This window comes from Leuciscus leuciscus (genome assembly GCF_965113295.1).
Source record: "Leuciscus leuciscus genome assembly, chromosome: 2".
NCBI classification, from domain to species: Eukaryota; Metazoa; Chordata; class Actinopteri; order Cypriniformes; family Leuciscidae; genus Leuciscus; species Leuciscus leuciscus.
Window position 1 is genome coordinate 2931325 of NC_138726.1, and position 20691 is coordinate 2952015.

The 20691-nt window shown below is 37.4% G+C and overlaps 1 protein-coding gene and 1 long non-coding RNA gene across 6 annotated transcripts in view; one reads left to right on the forward strand and one right to left on the reverse strand.

The window, feature by feature from the left end:
* Positions 1-19363, reverse strand: part of cbfa2t3 (CBFA2/RUNX1 partner transcriptional co-repressor 3) — a 70428-nt gene extending 51065 nt beyond the window's left edge. For 2 of the 5 annotated variants that reach the window (XM_082160952.1, XM_082160950.1), the window contains exon 1: positions 18935-19363. In XM_082160952.1, the coding sequence (XP_082017078.1) occupies positions 18935-19043 (109 nt within the window). In that variant the 5' untranslated portion in view covers positions 19044-19363. Of the gene's footprint in view, positions 1-652; positions 3298-18934 lie in introns of those variants that run through there. The other 3 variants (XM_082160951.1, XM_082160953.1, XM_082160954.1) reach the window with 3 other exon arrangements.
* The window catches only part of LOC309492210, a 153536-nt gene that overhangs the window by 51448 nt on the left and 81397 nt on the right, over positions 1-20691 (forward strand). The window lies entirely within an intron of this gene.

Genomic DNA, 20691 nt, shown 5'->3' on the forward strand with positions numbered 1-20691 from the left:
GCCAGGCCGATGACTGCTACTTTTCCATTAGATTAAAGCTTAAATATGCTGTAGTTTTGTTATCAGCCAGATTGCTTGTCAGTGAAATATTGTTTTATAATAAACATAAATGAAAGCTCTTTCTCTTCATAATAGGCTATGTGAAACAAGGCAGCATGTGAGCAAATTTCTGACAGATCAGATCAAACTGAATCGGTTTTAAAGAGGTTGGAATTGTTTGCCATTAAATGAACTTTTCCAATTCTTGTTGCATTTTTTTCCTATAGCAGTTTCTGGGTTATTTTCATACACTGTGACTAAAACGAATAGGCTAATTAAGAAATATATTTTGTATGACTTAATATAGGTTTAATTTTTGTTTCGAATTCATTTTAGTGATAATAGAACATGTATTGATAATAACAGGCTCCTAATTTGATTCGAAATAACTCGTTTGAAATAATTGTTTGTATTTCATATTTAAAACTGTACCTGTCCTGAACACACGTGTTGTTGATCATTTAATTTCTTATATTTGTAACTCGAAGACATATCCATCTGAACAAGCATATAACATAATCAGCCTATAGCCTAGGCTACTATAGCCTACTTAAATGTTTTTAAGGAATAGCCGTTCATATTAAACGATAAATAAAGCAGAGGCATAACTTACTTTTGAAGGTCGAAGTCAAACTGAGGTAATTGCAGCCAAAATAATCCACGCGAAAAATAAAAACAGAAGGGATATTATTACGCCCCGATCTTCATTGAAAAAGGCAAGAACTTTCCAAAATGAATAAAAATCATATATGCCGTTTTGTAAGAGTGTCTGAAGATAGATAGAGAGTTCTGAACTCCTTTGGATTGCACACGATGTTGACTTTCGTAATAAATAATGAGGTAATTCAATTTGAAGAGAACGAAAATATATCATACAAAGCTAGAACACAGCGGAGATTTAGTATTAAAGTAGTGAGACTTTGGTATTACGTTCCTTTCAAATGTCAAAATCGTGATAAATTTCTTAGTAAAAATGCATCGGGCGAAGAAAAAAAAGTTCGCTTCGATTTCTCAAATCACAAAAAAATAAATAAATCGCAAAGTCCTCCAATTCAGATCTCGCGTTCTTGATGGATTTTATATCATATTCCACAGAAGATGTCCGCGATCCCTCCAATAACATTGAATATGTTTTTAATATTGCCACTGATGCTCCATTTTTCTCCAAGTAGAAGTGTAGTGGATATTGTCTGTGGTAAATCCCGAAAGTCCTCGTCTAAAGAAACGATTTAGATAGGGAGTGTTTCGGAGATCTTTCCGTTAATACTCCAACTGTCCTTCACGAACTCCCGCCACACCGAATTCGAAAAAACGGTCCGTTAAAAACATCATTCGCGTCCCGGCTAAACTGATGCTACACATTCCGCGTTGTCTCGCTCTGCACCATCTCGCGTTTTGGTTTATTTTTGTTGTTGTCAGTGGTTGGAAGCTGGTGTGTTGTTGTCTAATGACCCTTCTGTCTGCGTTTAAAACACCATCTGGAGAGGAGAAGCGTTCTCCTGCGCTCCTAACCTCTCTCTCTCTCGCTCGCTCTCTCTCTCTCTCTCTCTCTCTCTCTCTCTCTCTCTCTCTCTCTCTGACAGCCTGCCTCCCTTGTGCGGCATAACCCCCTTCTGATATTGACGATTCCTAATATAATTCATATCACATTTTTAATAGACCTGCTATTAACATAATTAGGATGTGCCCACAATTTTCTGCAATTCTTAAGGGATCATAAGCGCTGTCCCCGTCTCTGATAAAAATGTCAGATTGATTCTCCGGAGAGCAGTATTATTGATGGTCAGGGAAGCGGGTTTTTTAATGTATTTTGATCAGGCGCCGCTAGGGGCCGCTGTTTCCCCATATCACGTACACGCGCATTCATCAGGCGATTGACAGCGAGGCAGCTGGTGCCCGAAGCCCGATCGAGGCCATTCACATCAGATGGGAGATATGATGTTTTTGTAACATAGTTACAAACGGAGTATTTCATTTTACGGGAGCATCATGTGCTAAAACATTGGCTGTTGATGGATGGATAATCCTACTTTTAGTAGTAGGCCTAATTTAGCTATATAACTGCCTGCTACTATGCATGTTTATTTGTGTGGTAAAAACAATAGTAGGCTACACTACAAATTTCAAATATTACAGCAAATTTTACACATATTCCAACATTTGACAACAGAGTATCCAAATACTTTTTGTATTCATTTGGTTTATCATTTTCAACCTAACCAATGTTTTATGAAAATGTTTTGCAATAAATCACACTTAGTTTGATATTCATAAGTGTCCATATATCAGTTCACTGAATGTGTCTGAGACTTATACGATGACTGTATTGTCAGTAATTCTTTATTTCGAGACTTTAATTATCCATATTGTTTTATTTGTGTGGTAAAACAATATATAGTGCACTACAAATGTCAAATATTACTGCAAATAAGTGGCATCTGCATACAAATTTCCAAGCCACACAACAAATGTTTTATGAAAATGTTTTGCAATAAATGGCACTTGATATTTTAACATTCAAGTGTCACTGTACTGTATGTGACAGTCGTATGCACTATTTATGAATATGGATAAGAGATGGCATTTCCACCGACATTTGAATATGAATATGACTTTTTCTTGTGGTTTGGGCAGAATTTTCAATGCAGAACATATTCTGAGGCATTGGCGGAGAAGCTCTAGTAAATACAGCTGCTGCTGCTGCTGCTAAAAAATGGACCAACTTCTCCATTTTATTCAGTTGATTCCCCCATTTTTTGACTGTTTAACCATCGCTGCACCTGCTAGCCATTCACTGTTGTTGTGACTCAGTTTTAGGGGAGGATTTAGCGGTGTCACCGCAGGTGAGCTGATGAGAAACACACATCTGCCTTTCTTTCTTCCCCACCCCTCAGAAACGAAGGATGTAAAGGCATGTAAACAAACACAGTTAGTGCTGTTGGAGAAAAGTACACAGAGACATCTGCCCCGTTCCTCCTTCACTCACACCATTGCTTGGTCAGCCTGAGAAAGATTATAAGCACTCCGATAAAATCACAAATATGACATAAATCCATTACTGGTTATTGTTACGGATTTTCTTCCACATTCCACGGTTATTTTATTACAGTGGTCCATTATAAGAAATCAAGCGCACATTTAAAAAAAAAGTATTTCATTTTACAGTGTAATTGCTACACGTTACATGCGGTTACTATAGTGTAATAACTATAAATTATTCATAATTACATGCAACTGACCCTAAACCAATCGCAAATCCTAACCCTATAAGTATGCATTTACTTAATATTAATCAGTACTTAAATATATAAGTACAGTGTAACAAATTGTAAGTTAAAAAATTGACCATTGTTACACATTTGTATTACTTAACAAATAAGGTCTCATTAGTTAACTAACAATGAACAAAACATTTGTTACAGTGTTTATTAATCTTTGCTAAAATTATGTAATAAAAATACAACGGTTCATTGTTATGTTAATTCGGGTTTGTTTAAATAATATTAACATAAAACTTTTGGTTCTATTGTGTATTATTAAATGTTGAAATTAACATTAAACATTAATAAATATTGGTAACTTTATTTTAAATTCACGATTGTTTTTTAAATAGACGATCACGATTCTGAATATTAAACTAAACAAAATAATATGTAATTTACACGAGGTTCTGACAAAATGTCATTGCTGGAGTCTATTTTTAATTTTTTTAAATAGATCATTTTAATTTATTTATTTTAAAAGTTGGGTTGTGTGAATAATTCAATGACTCACTCATAAATACATTACTTGTTTCATTACTGGATGAATGCGTTTTTGAACGAATCTCTTGAATTAATGATTCAATGACAAAAACATATTTTAACAGTCACGTGTCGCCACCTACTGGTGTAACGATGTAATACAATCTTTATTTGAGGCGTCACGCTACTTTCAAAAGGTGATTTACTCTCTTTGATCACTACCGTAGACATCAGTGTTTATATCAGAACTACATATATAATATGAATTATTGACAATGGCTACCGAAGCTGCGTGTTAGCTTAATGCTAATTCCAGTTCTCACCGGGTTGCTGGAATCGTTCGCCAGCATTTATCTTTTTTCACTCGTGGACGTCCCTCGAGGAAGCATAAAGACAGGAGAACTGTTTCCATATCTCCACGAACCAATCAAAAAAAACAATCGATTCTTGCGTCCCGACGCTCACTGTCGTTTACGAATCACCGCGACCACGTCAAACGGATTGTGCCAAAATCGGGCTGATATCGTGTCATCAGAACCTGGCATAATGCAGCTAATTTATGTACCTTATTGTAAAGTATTATCCTTATTTTACTGTAAACAGTTTATATGTGCACTTCAAAAATATCACTCTAAAAACTGCTGGGTTGTGTTAACCCAATTTTGGGTCAAATATGGTCTCACCCAACGTTGGGTTAAAAATGAAATTTAAAAATGGACAAACCCAGCCGTTGGTTTACAGTTTTAATGTAACCAATGCAATTTTTCCATTTTTAAATTGCATTTTTGTCCATTTTTGATTTTGTCCAAAATGCAATTTGTCCATTTTTAAATTGCATTTTTTAACCCAACGTTGGGTGAGACCATATTTGACCCAAAATTGGGTTAACACAACCCAGCAGTTTTTAGATATAAATATCCATAAAACGTATCTGTGACGTTTCCAAATTGTCATTTCAACCCCTCCTACTTGTCCATCTGTTATAGAAACTGATTTGGATAAATAATGGATAAAATCATTGGATTTAGGCAACATTATTATCCTAATTTTACCTGAAAATACGTCACATTACTGAAGTAAAGAGCTTTACATTGACTTAGCGTGTGAGTAAAAGCATGTGTGTGTGTGTGGGTGTGTGCGAGTGTGAATGTGTGTCAAGTGAATAGAATTGAACACAACTCTAGATCAAAACTCTCAGCCTTGAGAAATCCAGTAAAAGCCCAGCCCTCATTGCTCCGGCTCCACCTCTCCTTCTCTCATGACAGCTAATACCCAGCTCACAGATATGGAATAAATCCTCTACACTCATAATTCTTAATCCACCGTACTGAAATATGTGGTCAACTCTGGTGTGGACATGCAATATCTGCCCAGATATTTGAGGATTTTTCTACAGCCAAATGCAATTTGCCTACATTTCACTTCTGAATGTGTCAGTCTATGTGAGGGCAAACATCTCAAATCAAGTGCGAGAGATTGGGATCTGTTTCCGGCGTCTACAGTAAAAAATACTGGGTTAAAAACAACCATTTCTGGGTTATTTGGCAACCCAGCGCTGGGTAAATATTGGACAGAACACATGCTGGGTTACTAGCGTGTTGGGTTTTATTCATTAACCCATTTGCTGGGTTGTTTTTTCGACAGTGCTGGGTCAGTCAATGTGATATTGAAGTTTTTTCATTTTAAATGATAAAAATCCACTCTAAAATCTCTGTTATATACAGTATATGTAAGATGTTTTATTCAATCACGACTTCAGAAGTGAGACGTATGAAGTTTCTGATCTCCTCATGTTCTGTTTGAGGTCTGAAAAACCCCAAAGCCCTTAATAACAAGCAGCTTGATACTTCATAACTATTCCCAATATTATCAAACTAATTAAAAATGATGAAAAATCTTCCGTGAAAAGATCAAGACTATCAAAACACGAATTCTCACAAGCTAACATTTTCCGATTAGTGCAGTTTGTGTTTGTTTGTTTCCGACTGACCCCGAACAACAGCATTACTGTACTGGAAAACACACACCGACTTTGTGGTAAAACAGATGGTTAGAGCTTCAGTAATATCCACTGGCTGGAGTTTTATGTTCAAGGGAACGTATTAAAAGTATTTGAAGGGGAAATAACTTTATTTTTATACACACAGCAGGGTTTTCCGGGTGTTTTCTCTAAAGAGCTCGACTATACTCCTTCTGATGCCTATAGGGTCGTTCCTTCTGTTTAAATGATATATATACACTGATTATATTATATATACCAAAAATAGTGTTGGTGGTGCTTGGTTTAGCAAAGACTGGTAATAAACTGAGAAACTTGTGTTTTGTTTTAGTCATGCTTCTTTGATTTCTGATTTTGAAAAGAATCTCACAGATATCAACAATGTTAAACCTAATTTTCTATATGGTTCAAACTTTTTGCATCTAATCCTTTTCTATTTTCTCTCACATACATTGTACGTCCTCTTCATCAGGATGGGTTTCTGGTTGTCTATGGGACTGTGAGATGGATAACTGGTTGTCCCGGGGCGTGATGAAGCGTTTATGGCTCTCTGAGGAGTTATAGCCCTGTCTGTCCTAACCTGTCAGGTCCGTCTACGGACACACACGCTTACTCACACACTCCTGCTATGCCTTTGTCTTATTGTGAGGCTAAAGCTTCAGAGAAAGGGTTCAAATGGATGGGTTAAGCATGAAACATACTTCTATGGTGTATTATTTATATTAAAATGCACCTATTATGCTATTTTAAAGGTTGTTTTGAGGTTTTCTACAACAGGTTTACATGCATCCAAGGTCAAAAAACACTTGAACTTTCTCATAAATTGCACATCACCACATTTCTCAAGGAGTCTGAAAACGGTTCGATCGAAGGATTCAGTCTCTCTAAACCCTGCCTTTCTGAGAGCTTCCTCTGCTCTGATTGGTCACGTAGCCCAGTCTGCTGTGATTGGTTGAATGCTTACAGCCAGTGTCAAAAACCAAAGGCTCATTAGCATATCTGAATTTCAGCTCTGGATCGTCCTCATCTTTTGATACACAGTAATACAAATATTAACAATGGCGACTGATAACAGCGATATCCAACACTGCATGAAAGGAAATATTCAAAAAGCATAATAGGGGCACTTTATGTCTTAACTACAATGCACTAACATTAAAATTATTCAATTGACACAATTTACTTATTGTGAACATATTAGGGATGCACGATATAACGGCCGAGATATGTAAATTTTTAATGTTATAGTTATCGGCCTGATAAGAAAATTTGACCAATATATTAAAGCTGATAAATAATATTTCCTTCAGATGCAGTTCATCATGATGGTTCTGAATTGCTTGAAATATAATAGGAATTTATAAAAGGATCATGAGAACATTATAATTGTGTGCTTGGGACATGCATTTTAATGGTGAGACTTTTGTTTTTGTAATCAGGCTCTCAAAAATTATATAAAAATTTGGATTTAGATTTATCGGCCAATATATCGGTTATCGGCTTTCAGATATAAAGAATTATCGGTTATCGGTATCGGCCAAAATTTTCATATCAGTGCATCCATCATATATTACATAGAAATTATATTTTTTTAAAAACCTGCATGTAACTACAGCTATAAGTTATTCCTGTGAACACTTTAATAATGACACTGTTGACCTTCAGTTACATCTTAACCCAACATTAAACCTTAACCTTACCACCAAACCTGTCCCACCTCAATAGCAGCACAAGAGTTTCGCAATATAACATCAACACAATGAAAAACAGATATGAAATGATCCGACTCAGTGTTGGGTAAAGAAGCTGGGCTGATTCGACCGAATTGGGGTTGATGATCATTCATAATCAATGCAAAACGCCAAAATTACCCAAAATTGGGTTGTTTTTAATTTAAACCCAGCACTTTTCGAGTGTATAACGCAACAGGAAGCATCTACAACAGGACTGTGATTACAACACTCACTGCAATTGCAACATGTAGTTATGCAGAGTTTCTGGCCTTATAGAGTTGCAGTGACTGGAGCAAATGGTGCAACATGGGATTCTTATCGCCGTGACAGCAGTTTGATTGACAGCTCTGTGCTCTCATGGGGGGTGCGCTCGTAGACAGCCTGTCAATGTCAGCGCCTGACAGGTCCTCCTTTCTAGCTCATTTAGGGCTTTGTTGATGCTCTCTACACTCCTCCGAGTGATCGCTTTCAAACCCCTCCATTATGAGATGTATCTCTATTCCTCTGACCTTCATCTAGTGGCATTAAGAGTGTCCGTCCGTCTGTCTTTCTGCATCAGATATAGGTCTTTCCACACTAATACGCTTTCGTTTTTTTGAAAATGCATCTTTTTCTCTCCTTTTTGACCTTCAGTTCACACTGAGACGGCGTTTTTATTAATGAAAACGAAGCTTTTTGAAAACGCTCTCCAAAGTGGATCAATTTGAGAACGCCATTTTCACGTCGTAGTGAGGACTGGGAAAACTGAGGTATTTAAAAACGATGACGTAAGTTCAGTCACGTGACGCATATTGTACCAATAGATATTGATGTTTATAGTGGTATTGTGGCTGTTATGTGCTGTTCACTTTCACACTGTTGTTACTTCACACACTCTTCATATCACAGTCCTGCAAAGATGTCAGAATTCACTCACTTTTGCTGTCCTGCGGCGAAACATGAGCAGTTTTAGACCAAACTTATAATAGTGAGTGAGTGCGACCTGACGCTTCAGTGAATGCTGAGATATTTTGATAAATAAAATGATCCTGCCAGAAGAATTGCGCGATAACTTTATTATGTATTTTTCCGTGTGTATCATCTCAGTGAGCTTCTGTGAGGTTTTACACATGTGCAGTATAAGGTGAATTTAGCGTTTTCCAAAAAGTTTCTCATCCACACAGAAACGTAAAAAAAAAAAAAAAAATGCATCCGGAGAGCGATTCAGCGATCCAGAGCGAATCCGGATTAATGTAGACGTAGCCGGAGTGGCAGAGATACTGGCATCTGATTTGGCGTATTGTGTCCGTATGGAAATGACGCTTCAGAAATGAAGCAGAAAAGAGAGAGATAGCATGGGTAAGGTAGATCTTTTTCTCACTCGCACATTATAAACCCTTTCCCGTGGCTCCAGAGTGCTGGAAAGAGATAAGACTGGGAAACACGGCTCTTTTGTCCTCTCTCTTTGTTCTCTCCCACTGAAGCTCCGGCTCTGTTGAGTCACCCGCTCAGACTGCAGTAAATGAAAGTTATTTTGAGCTCGGAGAGGGACTTTATCTAATGAGACGGTGGCCTTAGGCGAGGAATGGAGGCATCCAGTTTTCGGGGAAAGGCGCATTGCAGAAGCAGATGTGTGTTCGCCAACGTGTTTCTTCAGTGCAATCGCTGGTCTGAACCACAGAGATTACAAGATGCGACGACGAAATGTGTGTGTGAGCGTGAAGAGGTTGTCATTTCTCAACAGGGTGATGCTGACAGAGAGAGGATGTGAGACAGGACAGGAAGAGAGAGAGAGAGATAATGAACTGTGTTTTGTAATGCGACAGCGCAACAGATTTTTGATATAAAATGTCCTTTCTGTGTTGAACTTTGCTGGCCTATGAGCTGACTACATGAAAAGATCATACTTATAATATAATACCCTCTGGAGCTCTTTGCGTGGCGGACAAAAATGTCAATTTAAAAAAAAAAATTCAATGAAATTAATGTAGGCTGCTATATTTTAGTTTTTTTTTTTTTTTTTATACTAAATTATATTTACGCTGTATTTAGAATCCATTTATTCACTTTTTGAGCATAGACCTGAAAATTAAATTTCCAACTTAAACTGTCGTAAATCTTGAATGCTTTAAGAGCGCAGACTTACTTGGCAGATTATTGCTGAAGAGAACTTTAAAAAAGTAAAAGTTTCATATCAGAAGTAACAAAGTGAGTGATTGGACGGGAGGCGACCTACAAAGATTTGTTCATTCATCAGCTGAAAACAACACAGTAAAAGATCAAATCTTGGGAATCTTAAGAATCAATCAGTTCATCAAAACGAGAAACACATTTAAACACAGTCCTAGCCATTCAATATCTATCAGTTCTCATTCAAATCTCTTACTTTTGCTCGCAGACTTTGGTATCTTCAGCAAATCTGAACACTATTTGCTGAGGTTTTTGTGATCAAGAGAAGCAATCAACCATTCAATCTAAGAGAAAACAACCGAGATCCCATTCATGCAGAGATCTCGTTCAGTTCCTCGCTGGTGTGAATTTGTGGGGTTTTCGTTAGCGTGTGCACATCTGTGCGTGGACCTCGCAGGTGTGCGTGTTGATGGTTAAACCCTGACTCCGGGTTTGTGTGTTCAGGCAGTTGGCAGCGCTGGGACTGAAGATAGCGAGAAGAGGGGGTTGATGCACACTATCAAGTCGTGAACATCTGTTCCTCATAGAGACCGCAGAGCAGAGGAAATAGGAAGAATAACTGTTCTCTGCTTTTCTGTCTCGTACTTGTTTTGTCTTCATCTTCTCCTGTCCTCCCCCATGCCGTGTGCTCACACACACACTTACATATAGACATTCGAAGACTCCTTACTAGAAAGTACTGTAGTGGTACGCGGTGTGTGTCAGATGGTGTACTTGCTTATGGACCACTTAACCAGTCACATGGGTATATTTTTTCTGCAATTGAGATTTATAAATCATCTGAAAGCTGAATAAATGAGATTTCCATTGATGTATGGCTTGTTAGGATAGGACAATATTTGGCCGAGATATGACTTGAAAATCTGGAATCTGAGGGTGCAAAAAATTCGAAACATTGAGAAAATCTCCTTTAAAGTTGATCATTTATGTTGGCGATTGTGCTGCATTCACTCACAGAAATAAATGTTTTATATATTTACGGTAGGACATTTACAAAATATCTTCATGGTACATGATCTCTACTTAATATCCTAATGATTTTGGGCATAAAAGAAAAATCAATAATTTTGACCCATATAATGTATTGTTGGCTATTGCCACAGATACTCGTGCGACTCGAGACTGGTTTTGTGGTCCAGGGTCACATATAGACCTTATGCGCCAGAGAAACGAGGGCGCCGCCATCTTTAGAATATTGTCTTTAAACTTCCGTTTTTGCGGTCGCTCTGTATATCTCTATGGCATCGCTGTCCAGGAGTAATTAGCTTTTGAAGTGGATTTACTTAAAGTTAATGAAAGTTATCATGAGGATTGTAATGTTTAAAGCAGATGTCTTTACAAATGTCAGTCGACCGGGAAGATTTTAAAACGAGCCGTTCATCATAAATACGCAAGATCACTGTGGAAATACAGACCGGAAGACAAAAGACAACGAGCGCAGCGCTGAGAAGGGGCGGAGCTACAGAAGGTCGTTACCTTCATTATGAATAATTATCATATACCATGGTATCACACAAACAAACAAACAAGCTCTGTTCCCAAACAGATCTGACTTCTACTATCTTCATCTTCAAATCAAAAGAACCATTCATGAACTCTAATGCAAACATTAGCCATTAAAGACATAATTTATAACTAATTGGTGCAGCAAACAAGTGTCTCTGGAACTATTTTATATTTGATCATTTATAAATCAGTGTGTAATATGAGCATGTGCATTGAAAAAGTAAATGCATGACTTAGTATAAGTAATTATAAAAATAATATGAATGTAACTAACTTCTTATAATTACAGTATAGGTCTTAATGAGCCTTTATATGTTTATAGAAAAGTAATACTTACTTATAGTTGTATAAATGGAGCTATAATTCATTGTAAGCATGGGCTTCATACTGTAGAAAGTGTTACTGTACTTTGTTAAAGAAAAATATAGTTTTATATAATATAAAAATAGGCATCAAAGATCAGGATATTGGGTCCTGAGAGGCAAACCAGTGGCATCTGAGAATGTAAATTAATATATATAAAGAGTTCAGATGCAAAAGCCTCTAAATGCCATTTGAAATTTTCTTATAGAATGATCATTTTTATCAAGCTTGTATATTTAAGTTCAGTAATTTCACTTAAATGATAATTAATAGGTAATCTTCATTGCCATTTAAGTGAAATTATTCAATTTAAATATATGAGCTTGATGAAAATGATCATTCTATAAGAAAATTTCAGATGGCACCTAGAGGCTTTTGCATCTGAACTCTTCATATATATATATTTCATCAGTTGAGCCCAATTGGATATGAATATTAAAAGGGAAGAGATGTTTTATCAAGCTATTATTTTTTACATTTAGACACCCATGTAGGGGTGCGTTCGGGTTGACTGGGACACTTTTGAGACACCATTGAGATGACTGGGGAAAAGAGTCCCAATAAACCTGAAATCACGGCAGAAGACCATGTGACTGATTAAAGACACTGAATGGGACCATTTTTATATTTTGCTTAAAATAAGTATCTACTAAAAACAAACAAGCAACGTACAAAATAATCAAAATGTTCTCATTATGAGCAGAAAACAAAGTAAACGTCATTACGTAATGTGTGTCGCATCACAGCTAGGGCAAGATGAGCATTTGTGGTTAAAAAGTATATACATTTTTGATTTTTTTAATAAAATGGCGGCTGGTTTGTCTAGATAAGACTCTTATTCCTCGGCTGGATCGTGTCGAGACTTTGAAGCTGCACTGAAACTCACATTTGGACCTTCAACCCATTGGACCCCATTGAAGTCACTATATGGAGAAAAACCCTGGAATGTTTTACTCAAAAACCTTCATTTCTTTACGGAAGCCCTGAACCGCAACGTAAAAAAAAAAAAATATCAAAAAAAAAAAAAAAAAAACGTAAAAAAACAAACAAAAATTATGTACAAAAAAATGCTATCATTTCGAGATTAAAGTCGAAATGTTTCGAGAATAAAGTCTTCCGTAGAAGTTGTGTGTGTGCTTGCCGTTATTTCACATTGCCGCACAGGCATATGCGTGTGTGTGTGTGTGTGTGTGTGTGTGTGTGTGTGTGTAAACTGGATCTACACAAAATAATAGCTTTTTACTTTTATCTGGGCTTTCAACAAAGGGATATTCTACAGGTCTACCAACATGACATTAGGCTATAGGACTTTATAAAATATACTGTCAGACTGGATCAAGATATCCAGCTTTATGAATGAATGAATGAATGCATGAATGAGGCATTTATATAGCGCTTTCATATGTCTACTGTAGGCCTACACTTAAAAGCGCTTTACAATCATTTCAGGGAATCTTTCCTCAACCACCAGTGGTTATTATATTTGAGGAAATCACGGGATCCGGCCAAATGATTGGATACAGAATGATGCACTTAAAATGTATCCAGAACGTACGGTGTCTATTATAGACGGCAGTTCGACTTCACAAGCGCATGTATTTACACACACGCACACGCATGAATGCCTGTGCGGCAATAACGGCAAGCACACACACAACTTCTACGGAAGACTTTATTCTCGAAACATTTCGACTTTAATCTCGAAACATTTCGACTTTAATCTCGAAAGATTTCGACTTTAATCTCGAAAGATTTCGACTTTAATCTCGAAACATTTCGACTTTAATCTCGAAACATTTCGACTTTAATCTCGAAACATTTCGACTTTAATCTCGAAATGATAGCATTTTTTTTTTTTTACATATTTTTTTTTTTTACGTAATTATATATTTTTTTTTACATATTTTTTTTTTTTTACGTTGCGGTTCAGGGCTTCCGTATTTCTTTTTTCGACTGAAGAAAGAAAGACATGAACATCTTGGATGACGTGGAGGAGAGTAAAAATATCCCTTTAAATCCACCCCACCCCCCCCTCAACTTTATGAGTCGGATGTACAAGTGATTTTGTAGTGGTTGTTTCCAAGAATATATAATGAATATGACACATTATAATGCTGTCTTGTAGCTTCTCTGTTTTAGCCATCCTGAATACATCAGATCCTCATGTTTTGTCATGAACCATCTGCACCTAAAACATGAACATTCGAACAGCGCTGCGTTCCAGAATATCAGTGAAGTCGAACACATTATTGATTTAGTCTTTGTTATGCCTGGAAAAGCATTCAGGATAGCATAATTCCTCTGTCCTCATTCCTCCCTTAACACGCACACACACACACACACACACACACACACACACACACACACACACACACACACACAGCGCTGTCAGCTATGCTAAGATGCTAAAGCACTGGCCAACATATCATCCAAGCATACATATTCAAATAGCTGTGGATTAGCGCGGTTTATAAACCCTCTGCTGCCAGCGATAGCAAACAACCAGACTTTGTTTTGATAATTTCCCCCCTCTTTTTTTTTGCTTGAAAAATGTCAGGGTTTCAATTCGGCTCCCCCATCTTTTTCTGTGTGTGGTGGTGGGTGGCTGTTTTTCATTGCAGACTGGTGTGTGTGTGTGTGTGTGTGTGTGTGTGTGTGTGATGATAAGCCAGCGCTCTGACATCTCTCCGGTTATCGTTTTCCGCAGCTGTTGCCCGAGTCGCTCCACATCTGCCGCCTCACAAGAAGCTCCGCGACATGAAAAGCCCCTTCATTACGCAGCTGTTGACTACACCTCCCATCAGCCCCTTCTCACACGTGCAGGAACGCAAAGATGAGATGATGTTGCCCAGAGAGAAAAACAATATGTGACCTTGGACCACAAAACCAGTCACATGGGCCAATTGTTTTTAGGATAGGACAATATTTGGCCGAGATATGACTTGAAAATCTGGAATCTGAGGGTGCAAAAAATCGAAACATTGAGAAAATCTCCTTTAAAGTTGTTCATTAATGTCGGCGATTGTGCTGCATTCACTCACAGAAATAAATGTTTTATATATTTACGGTAGGAAATTTACTAAATATCTTCATGGAACATGATCTTTACTTAATATCCCAATGATTTTTGGCATAAAAGAAAAATCGATAATTTTGACCCATATAATGTATTGTTGGCTATTGCCACAAATAGACCCGTGCGACATGTGACTGGTTTTGTGATCCAGGGTCACATATTATGTGGAAATCGGGTCCATCGGAGACGTCCAATAGATGTCTTAGGCGTGCCGAAAGAACACCACAGACACAGTGTAATAATCTCACAGTAAAACTGGGAGTTGTGAAAAATATGATACACCGGTGTTTTGCCAGATGAGAAGTTTATCTATGTATAATCTTTTTACTCTTTTAATTCATTTTATAACTGTATCATTGTTTTTAATTCCTTTTATAGCTGTTTTATTTTCCTTGCTTTTATTTTGTGATTATTTTAATTCCTTTCTGTGTAAAGTACTTTGAATTACCATAGTGCATGAAATGTGCTGTATGAATAAACTTGCATTGCCTTGGTGTCGGAGGAAAAGATGCACGAGAGACGAGAGATGGTGTATTTTCCCCGGGTTTAATAAAATGATATAAAGGGGTGGTATAATGCCTTTTACACAAGATGTAAGATAAGTCTCTGATGTCCCCAGAGTGTGTGTGTGAAGTTTGAGCTCAAAATACCCCACAGATATTTTTACATAGCATGTTAAAATTGTCACTTTTTGAGGGTGAGCAAAAACACACCGTTTGTGTGTGTCCCTTTAAATGCAAATGAGCTGCTGCTCCCGGCACACAGGGGGCGGAGCTACAAGAACTTGTGTCATACACACACATGCACTGAAAATGTCAAAAACTTTTAGCCTTTTATGTTCAAACCGGAGTCAGAAAATGATGGAGAGACTCAAGAAGAAGTGACAACATGTAGAACAGGACATTTCTGAATGTTTAGTTGATGAATTTATGAAGCTGATGTGTAGTTATCTTCTAGTCACTGATTAGCATATTCTGTTTTGATAATCTATAAATCGTGTTCAGGGGGCGGGGTTTATGTAAATTCTAGGGTTGGTGATGTCACTAACCCGGGAGGAATGTTGTGTAGTCTCTACCAGCCGTTTGTTGTAGTTCTTAAAAAGCGATTTCTGTAAAAGCAAATATCTTCCTTTGCTTTGAACTTTGAGAGTCGTAACTTTGCAGATGTTGTTTATGATCAAACAGCAACATTACACACTCACTAAAGTTAGAAAAGTCAAATCATAATCAACCACTCCTTTAAACGTCACACTCATCCACACACATGGAGATTGAGTGAGAAAAAGCATACAAATAAACATTCAACTCTGGTCACAAATAGAAAGGGAAATAAAAGAAAGTATACAAAAGTCTCTTCTCCTGCTCACTGTCACATCTATTACTGACACACTCTCTAACGCACATGCGCAGTTCTCATCGTGCCTCGAATTACCCTAAATGTTATGTAAAGTGACCGTTACAGTGCACATTAGGGGTGTCACAATATTAGCGTATCACAATATATCGCAATACAAAAATGCAGCTATGTATCGTGGATAGTTCACCCAAAACAAAAATTACCGTGTGAGAAAGTTTAGTGTCAGTACTTCATTAAACTACTATATATAATGTTGAATATAATGTATAATAATGCAATGGGGGAATATTTGTGGGTCCTGATAATGCCAAATGTCTTGTTACCAGTATGAAGTGCCTACATTATTTTTAAATGCATCTAAAAACATTGCAAACATATTCATCTAAAATAATTCTGTGTTTTCATCTTCAGAATCATGAATATTGTTATTCTGGTGTCTCTATTGTCCTGTGCTTTGGGTTTCCAGCACCAAGTCCAAGACTATTCATTTACACACACAATGTGATACCACATTTCGCATTTTAATCAACAGGTAATTTTTTGTTAACCTTTTATCACATGTCTTGGAGTATCACAATAATATCGTATCGTGAGTTCAGTATCGAATCCTGACATGAGGGCATTGATACACCACTAGTGCACACACACCTCGATAGGTAGCAGTGCCTGAGACAAGCGTTGGCCTTAGGGACGTTTAACTCGCTGCCTCAGCCATTTTATCACTGAATTACAGGGGATGTTTATGACTAAGCCTAATCACCCTGGGCTTATCAGGGAAACGTGTGCAGAGCTCATTATTGCCAAGAGCCGAGCGCCACAGGTAATGTGCATCGCTGTATATTACCTTTCAACGCAAGCTAAAACCATTTTCGCCCTAAAGCCATAAAGTGCAACTTAAAAGTGGTACTTTGGCTTAAAATTCTTGTATTGGTCTCAAGTGGCTTCAGAGTTCTCGGATATTGTGATCCCGGTTACATGATTTGCTGTGCATGTGCTTTTATCCTGTGCAAAGAAGTCAAAAAGGGTACGAGGTAAAAAAAACATGGCCTTTTCCTGGAGATTCAGTTTCTGTCTGCTTTGCTGGAAAGAGGCTATGAGGTCACCAGATCTGGATTTTTCCGAGGTGTATATTATAAAGGCTTGTGAAATAATTGGCTAATATTGTTTTAAGTCTGCTTTAGTGCTGAGAGATATTGCACAGCGCCAAGATCTTCTCATCTGAGCTGTCATTGGTCTGTCAGCGCTCGTCAATGTCAAGAAATTTCAGATGACCAATCAAATCAAAGTGGGCGGGGCTTTATTCACAGAAGCTGCTGAGCGTTAATTCCAATGCACATTCACTGCTGTTCAAAAGCTTGGGATCAGCAAGATTTTTCTTTTAATACTTTTCAATACTTTCAATAATAATCAATACTTTTATTCAACAAGGACGTATTAAATTGATCAAAAGTGACATTGTAACAAAAGATTCTATTTCAAATAAATGAAATAGAACTTTCCATTCATCAAAGAATCCTGAAAAAAAAAGTTCACAACTATTTTCAACATTGATAATAATCATAAATGTTTCTTGAGCATTAAATCATATTAGAATGATTTGTGAAGGATCATGTGACACTGAAGACTGGAGTAATGATGATGAACATTCAGCTTTGATCACAGGAATAAATAATTTTTCAAAATATATCCAAATAGAAAAACAGTTCATTTCAATTGTCATAATATTTACAAATACTGTTATTTTGGGGGTATTTTTAATCAAATAAATGCAGCCTTATAACAGACTTTGTTTAAAACATAAAAATTCGTACCGATCCCAAACGTTTGAAATGCACATATGTAGATCAGAGAAATAAACATTTCCCTCATAACTCGCTCAAATTTGGACCTCAGTGATTTTAAAACCCGGCTGGTCACCAGAATATGTTTGGGATGTTGTTCTCCATCACAGGATCCCACCAGACGTCTCTACGTACTTCTTCAGAAGACATTGACTAGGATCACATGCATGGTGAGATTTATGTAATATTGCCTCATGTAAACAATACCTTGATCAAATTGATGCGATTAAAAAATGTAGTCAATCAAGCACAGATTCGTTAACAGCGGTAATTTTTTGGGCACATTTTTATCAGTTTGAATGTTGTTCTCCATCACAGCATCCCATCAGACGCCTCTACTAGAGTACTGGGCAAGAATCATCCAGCATCACATGACAGAACGACTGTGTTTGACTCTACAACACATGCATGTTTCTGTCTCTCACCTGTTGACTGTTGAAAATAGTTCAAAGTTTGGGGTCAGTAAGATTTTTTTTTGGGGGGGGGGGGGGGGGGGTGTAAATAAAAGAAATCAATACTTTTATTCAGCAAGGATGCATTAAATTGATCAAAAGTTACAGTAAAGACATTTATAATGTTGCAAAATATTATATTTCAAATAAATCAAACATTTTATTCATAAAAGGATCCAAAAAAAAAAAAAAAGTTTTCTCAACATTGATAATAAATGTTTCTTGAGCATCAAATCATCATATTAGAATGATTTCTGAAGGATCATGTGACACTGAAGACTGGAGTAATGATGCTGAAAATTGCCATAAAATGTACAAAATACTGTTATTTTTTTTGGTACTTTTAATCAAATAAATGCAGCCTTTAGTGAGCAGAAGAGACTTCTTTTACAAACATTCAAAATCTTACCGATCCCAAACTTTTGAAATGCATGTATGTAGATCAGAAAAATCTACATTTTCTCGTGGGAGCTTCTGAACCAAAACTGACTCGCTCATATTATGTGCTTTTAGTGATTTTAAACCCTTGCTGGTCACCAGAATATGTTTTAGATGTTGTTCTCCATCACCAGACGTCTCTGGCAAGAATCATCCAGCATCACATGAAAGAACGACTGTGTTCTGACTCTACAACACATGCATGTTTCTGTCTCTCACCTGTTGACTGTCTGCTGGACAGTCGATGAAGCATGACCGCCTGAACGGTGGAAGATGCTCTCCTGATCCCAGATCTATGACGTCTCCTTGCATGGATCTCTCCAGCCATCTCATCCCAATGCACCAAATCCACAAATCAACTCCAATAGTTGTGGGAAGAGCAAAGTCGTCCAGTTCAGGAACACACACAAACGTCTTCAACGAGAAGATCGGATGCAAGGATCTCGAGTCCTCATGAAACTAGATAAGTTTTCCTGCTTTTTAAATGCTGACCACACACTCTTTCCTCTCTCTAGCTTAGGTAGCAATATCGGTGTCGTTCTCCACAGTTAATGGGCAAGCAGTGTTATTCTGTCACAGCAGGAGACGTGTTCCTCTCTCTCTTTCTCTCTTTCTCTCTCTCTGTAACCGCTCAAAGGAAAGGGTGTGTGTGTGTGTGTGTGTGTGTGTGTGTGTGTGTGTTAGAGAGGTCAGACTGCCTGTGGGCTGAGACTGTACTTTAATTGGTCAGTGTGTGTGTGTGTGTACATATTAAACCAACTAGAACTGAATTAGAATCTCCCATTGATGACAACCAAGCACAATTGCAGTGATATTTCATAAAGAGAGTTAGGATACGTCTGTGATAACGTCTAAATTAAACAGCTTTATACAGTCAGATCAAACAATTATTCAGACACCAGATATAATTTTTGATATTTTTTCACTAGTGTGTGCAGGACACTATAGTTCATTTATGTAAGTGAGGAGAGCAAAATAAAGTAAACTGTGACATATTATACCCAAATATTCTTCATACAGTGACTACCAGTGACATTTATACACATTTGGGACCAAAAATTCCTCAGACACTTTGACCTGATCATGTTTTGCTGAAGTGTTTTTTCTTTAATTGCTAATGCTCTTTTTACACACAGACTGAACAAAATGAAGCATGGCTTGGTGATTGGTTGAGCTAAACTGGTATTATCTAATAGTGTAGTTAAATTTAACATCTGACAGATATTCAACATAATTCCTCTGTGAGACAGTCTAACAGAAGGACGGACAAAACCAGTCAAATATCAACTGAGTTCTTGTCATATTTTATTACCATTTTCTAAACTAGAGAGCGAATAAACTGTGATAATGTGAGAAATGTTGAAGGTGTCTGAATACATTTTTGTTTGGTTGTATATATATAGATATAAATCAAGTCCTCAGCTCATGTGTGCTGTCCTCATGTTCCCCAGGCGAAAGTAAACAGTGAAAGCTCACACACAGGTTTCCTCTGGCAGGAACCAGATGTGTGTGTGGGCAGATCCTTCTTCCCGTTCCTACCGGACAGTGTTGCCCGTTCTTCTGATAAGTTCAGACGGTTCAAGGGCGAGAATCTCTGTGCAGCTCCCTTCTGAAGGCATGAAAATCAAGCTTTTAATGTGGTGTTTTTAATCTGACAAACCATGTGTAAGTTCATAAGTCGACAGCATTGCTGAGTATTTCCTCCTTAAAACTGCAGTGAACCAAAGACAGTTTCAAACACACGCTTTGAAATCGCTGGTGTTTCTGACGTCACAAACTACCTTGTAACCAATCAGATCAACGTGTGATCGTCAACCAGTGGATCTCTGAGCTGAGTGAGTGAGTGGAGGCGGGGCTCATTTGCATATTCATAGAAACCGCGTATACTAAATGAGGCGAGGGTGTAGAAAAAAAAACACTTAAACATGTCGACGTGAAAGAACTAGCAGTGATGAAAGCCGTCTGTACGCGCGTTT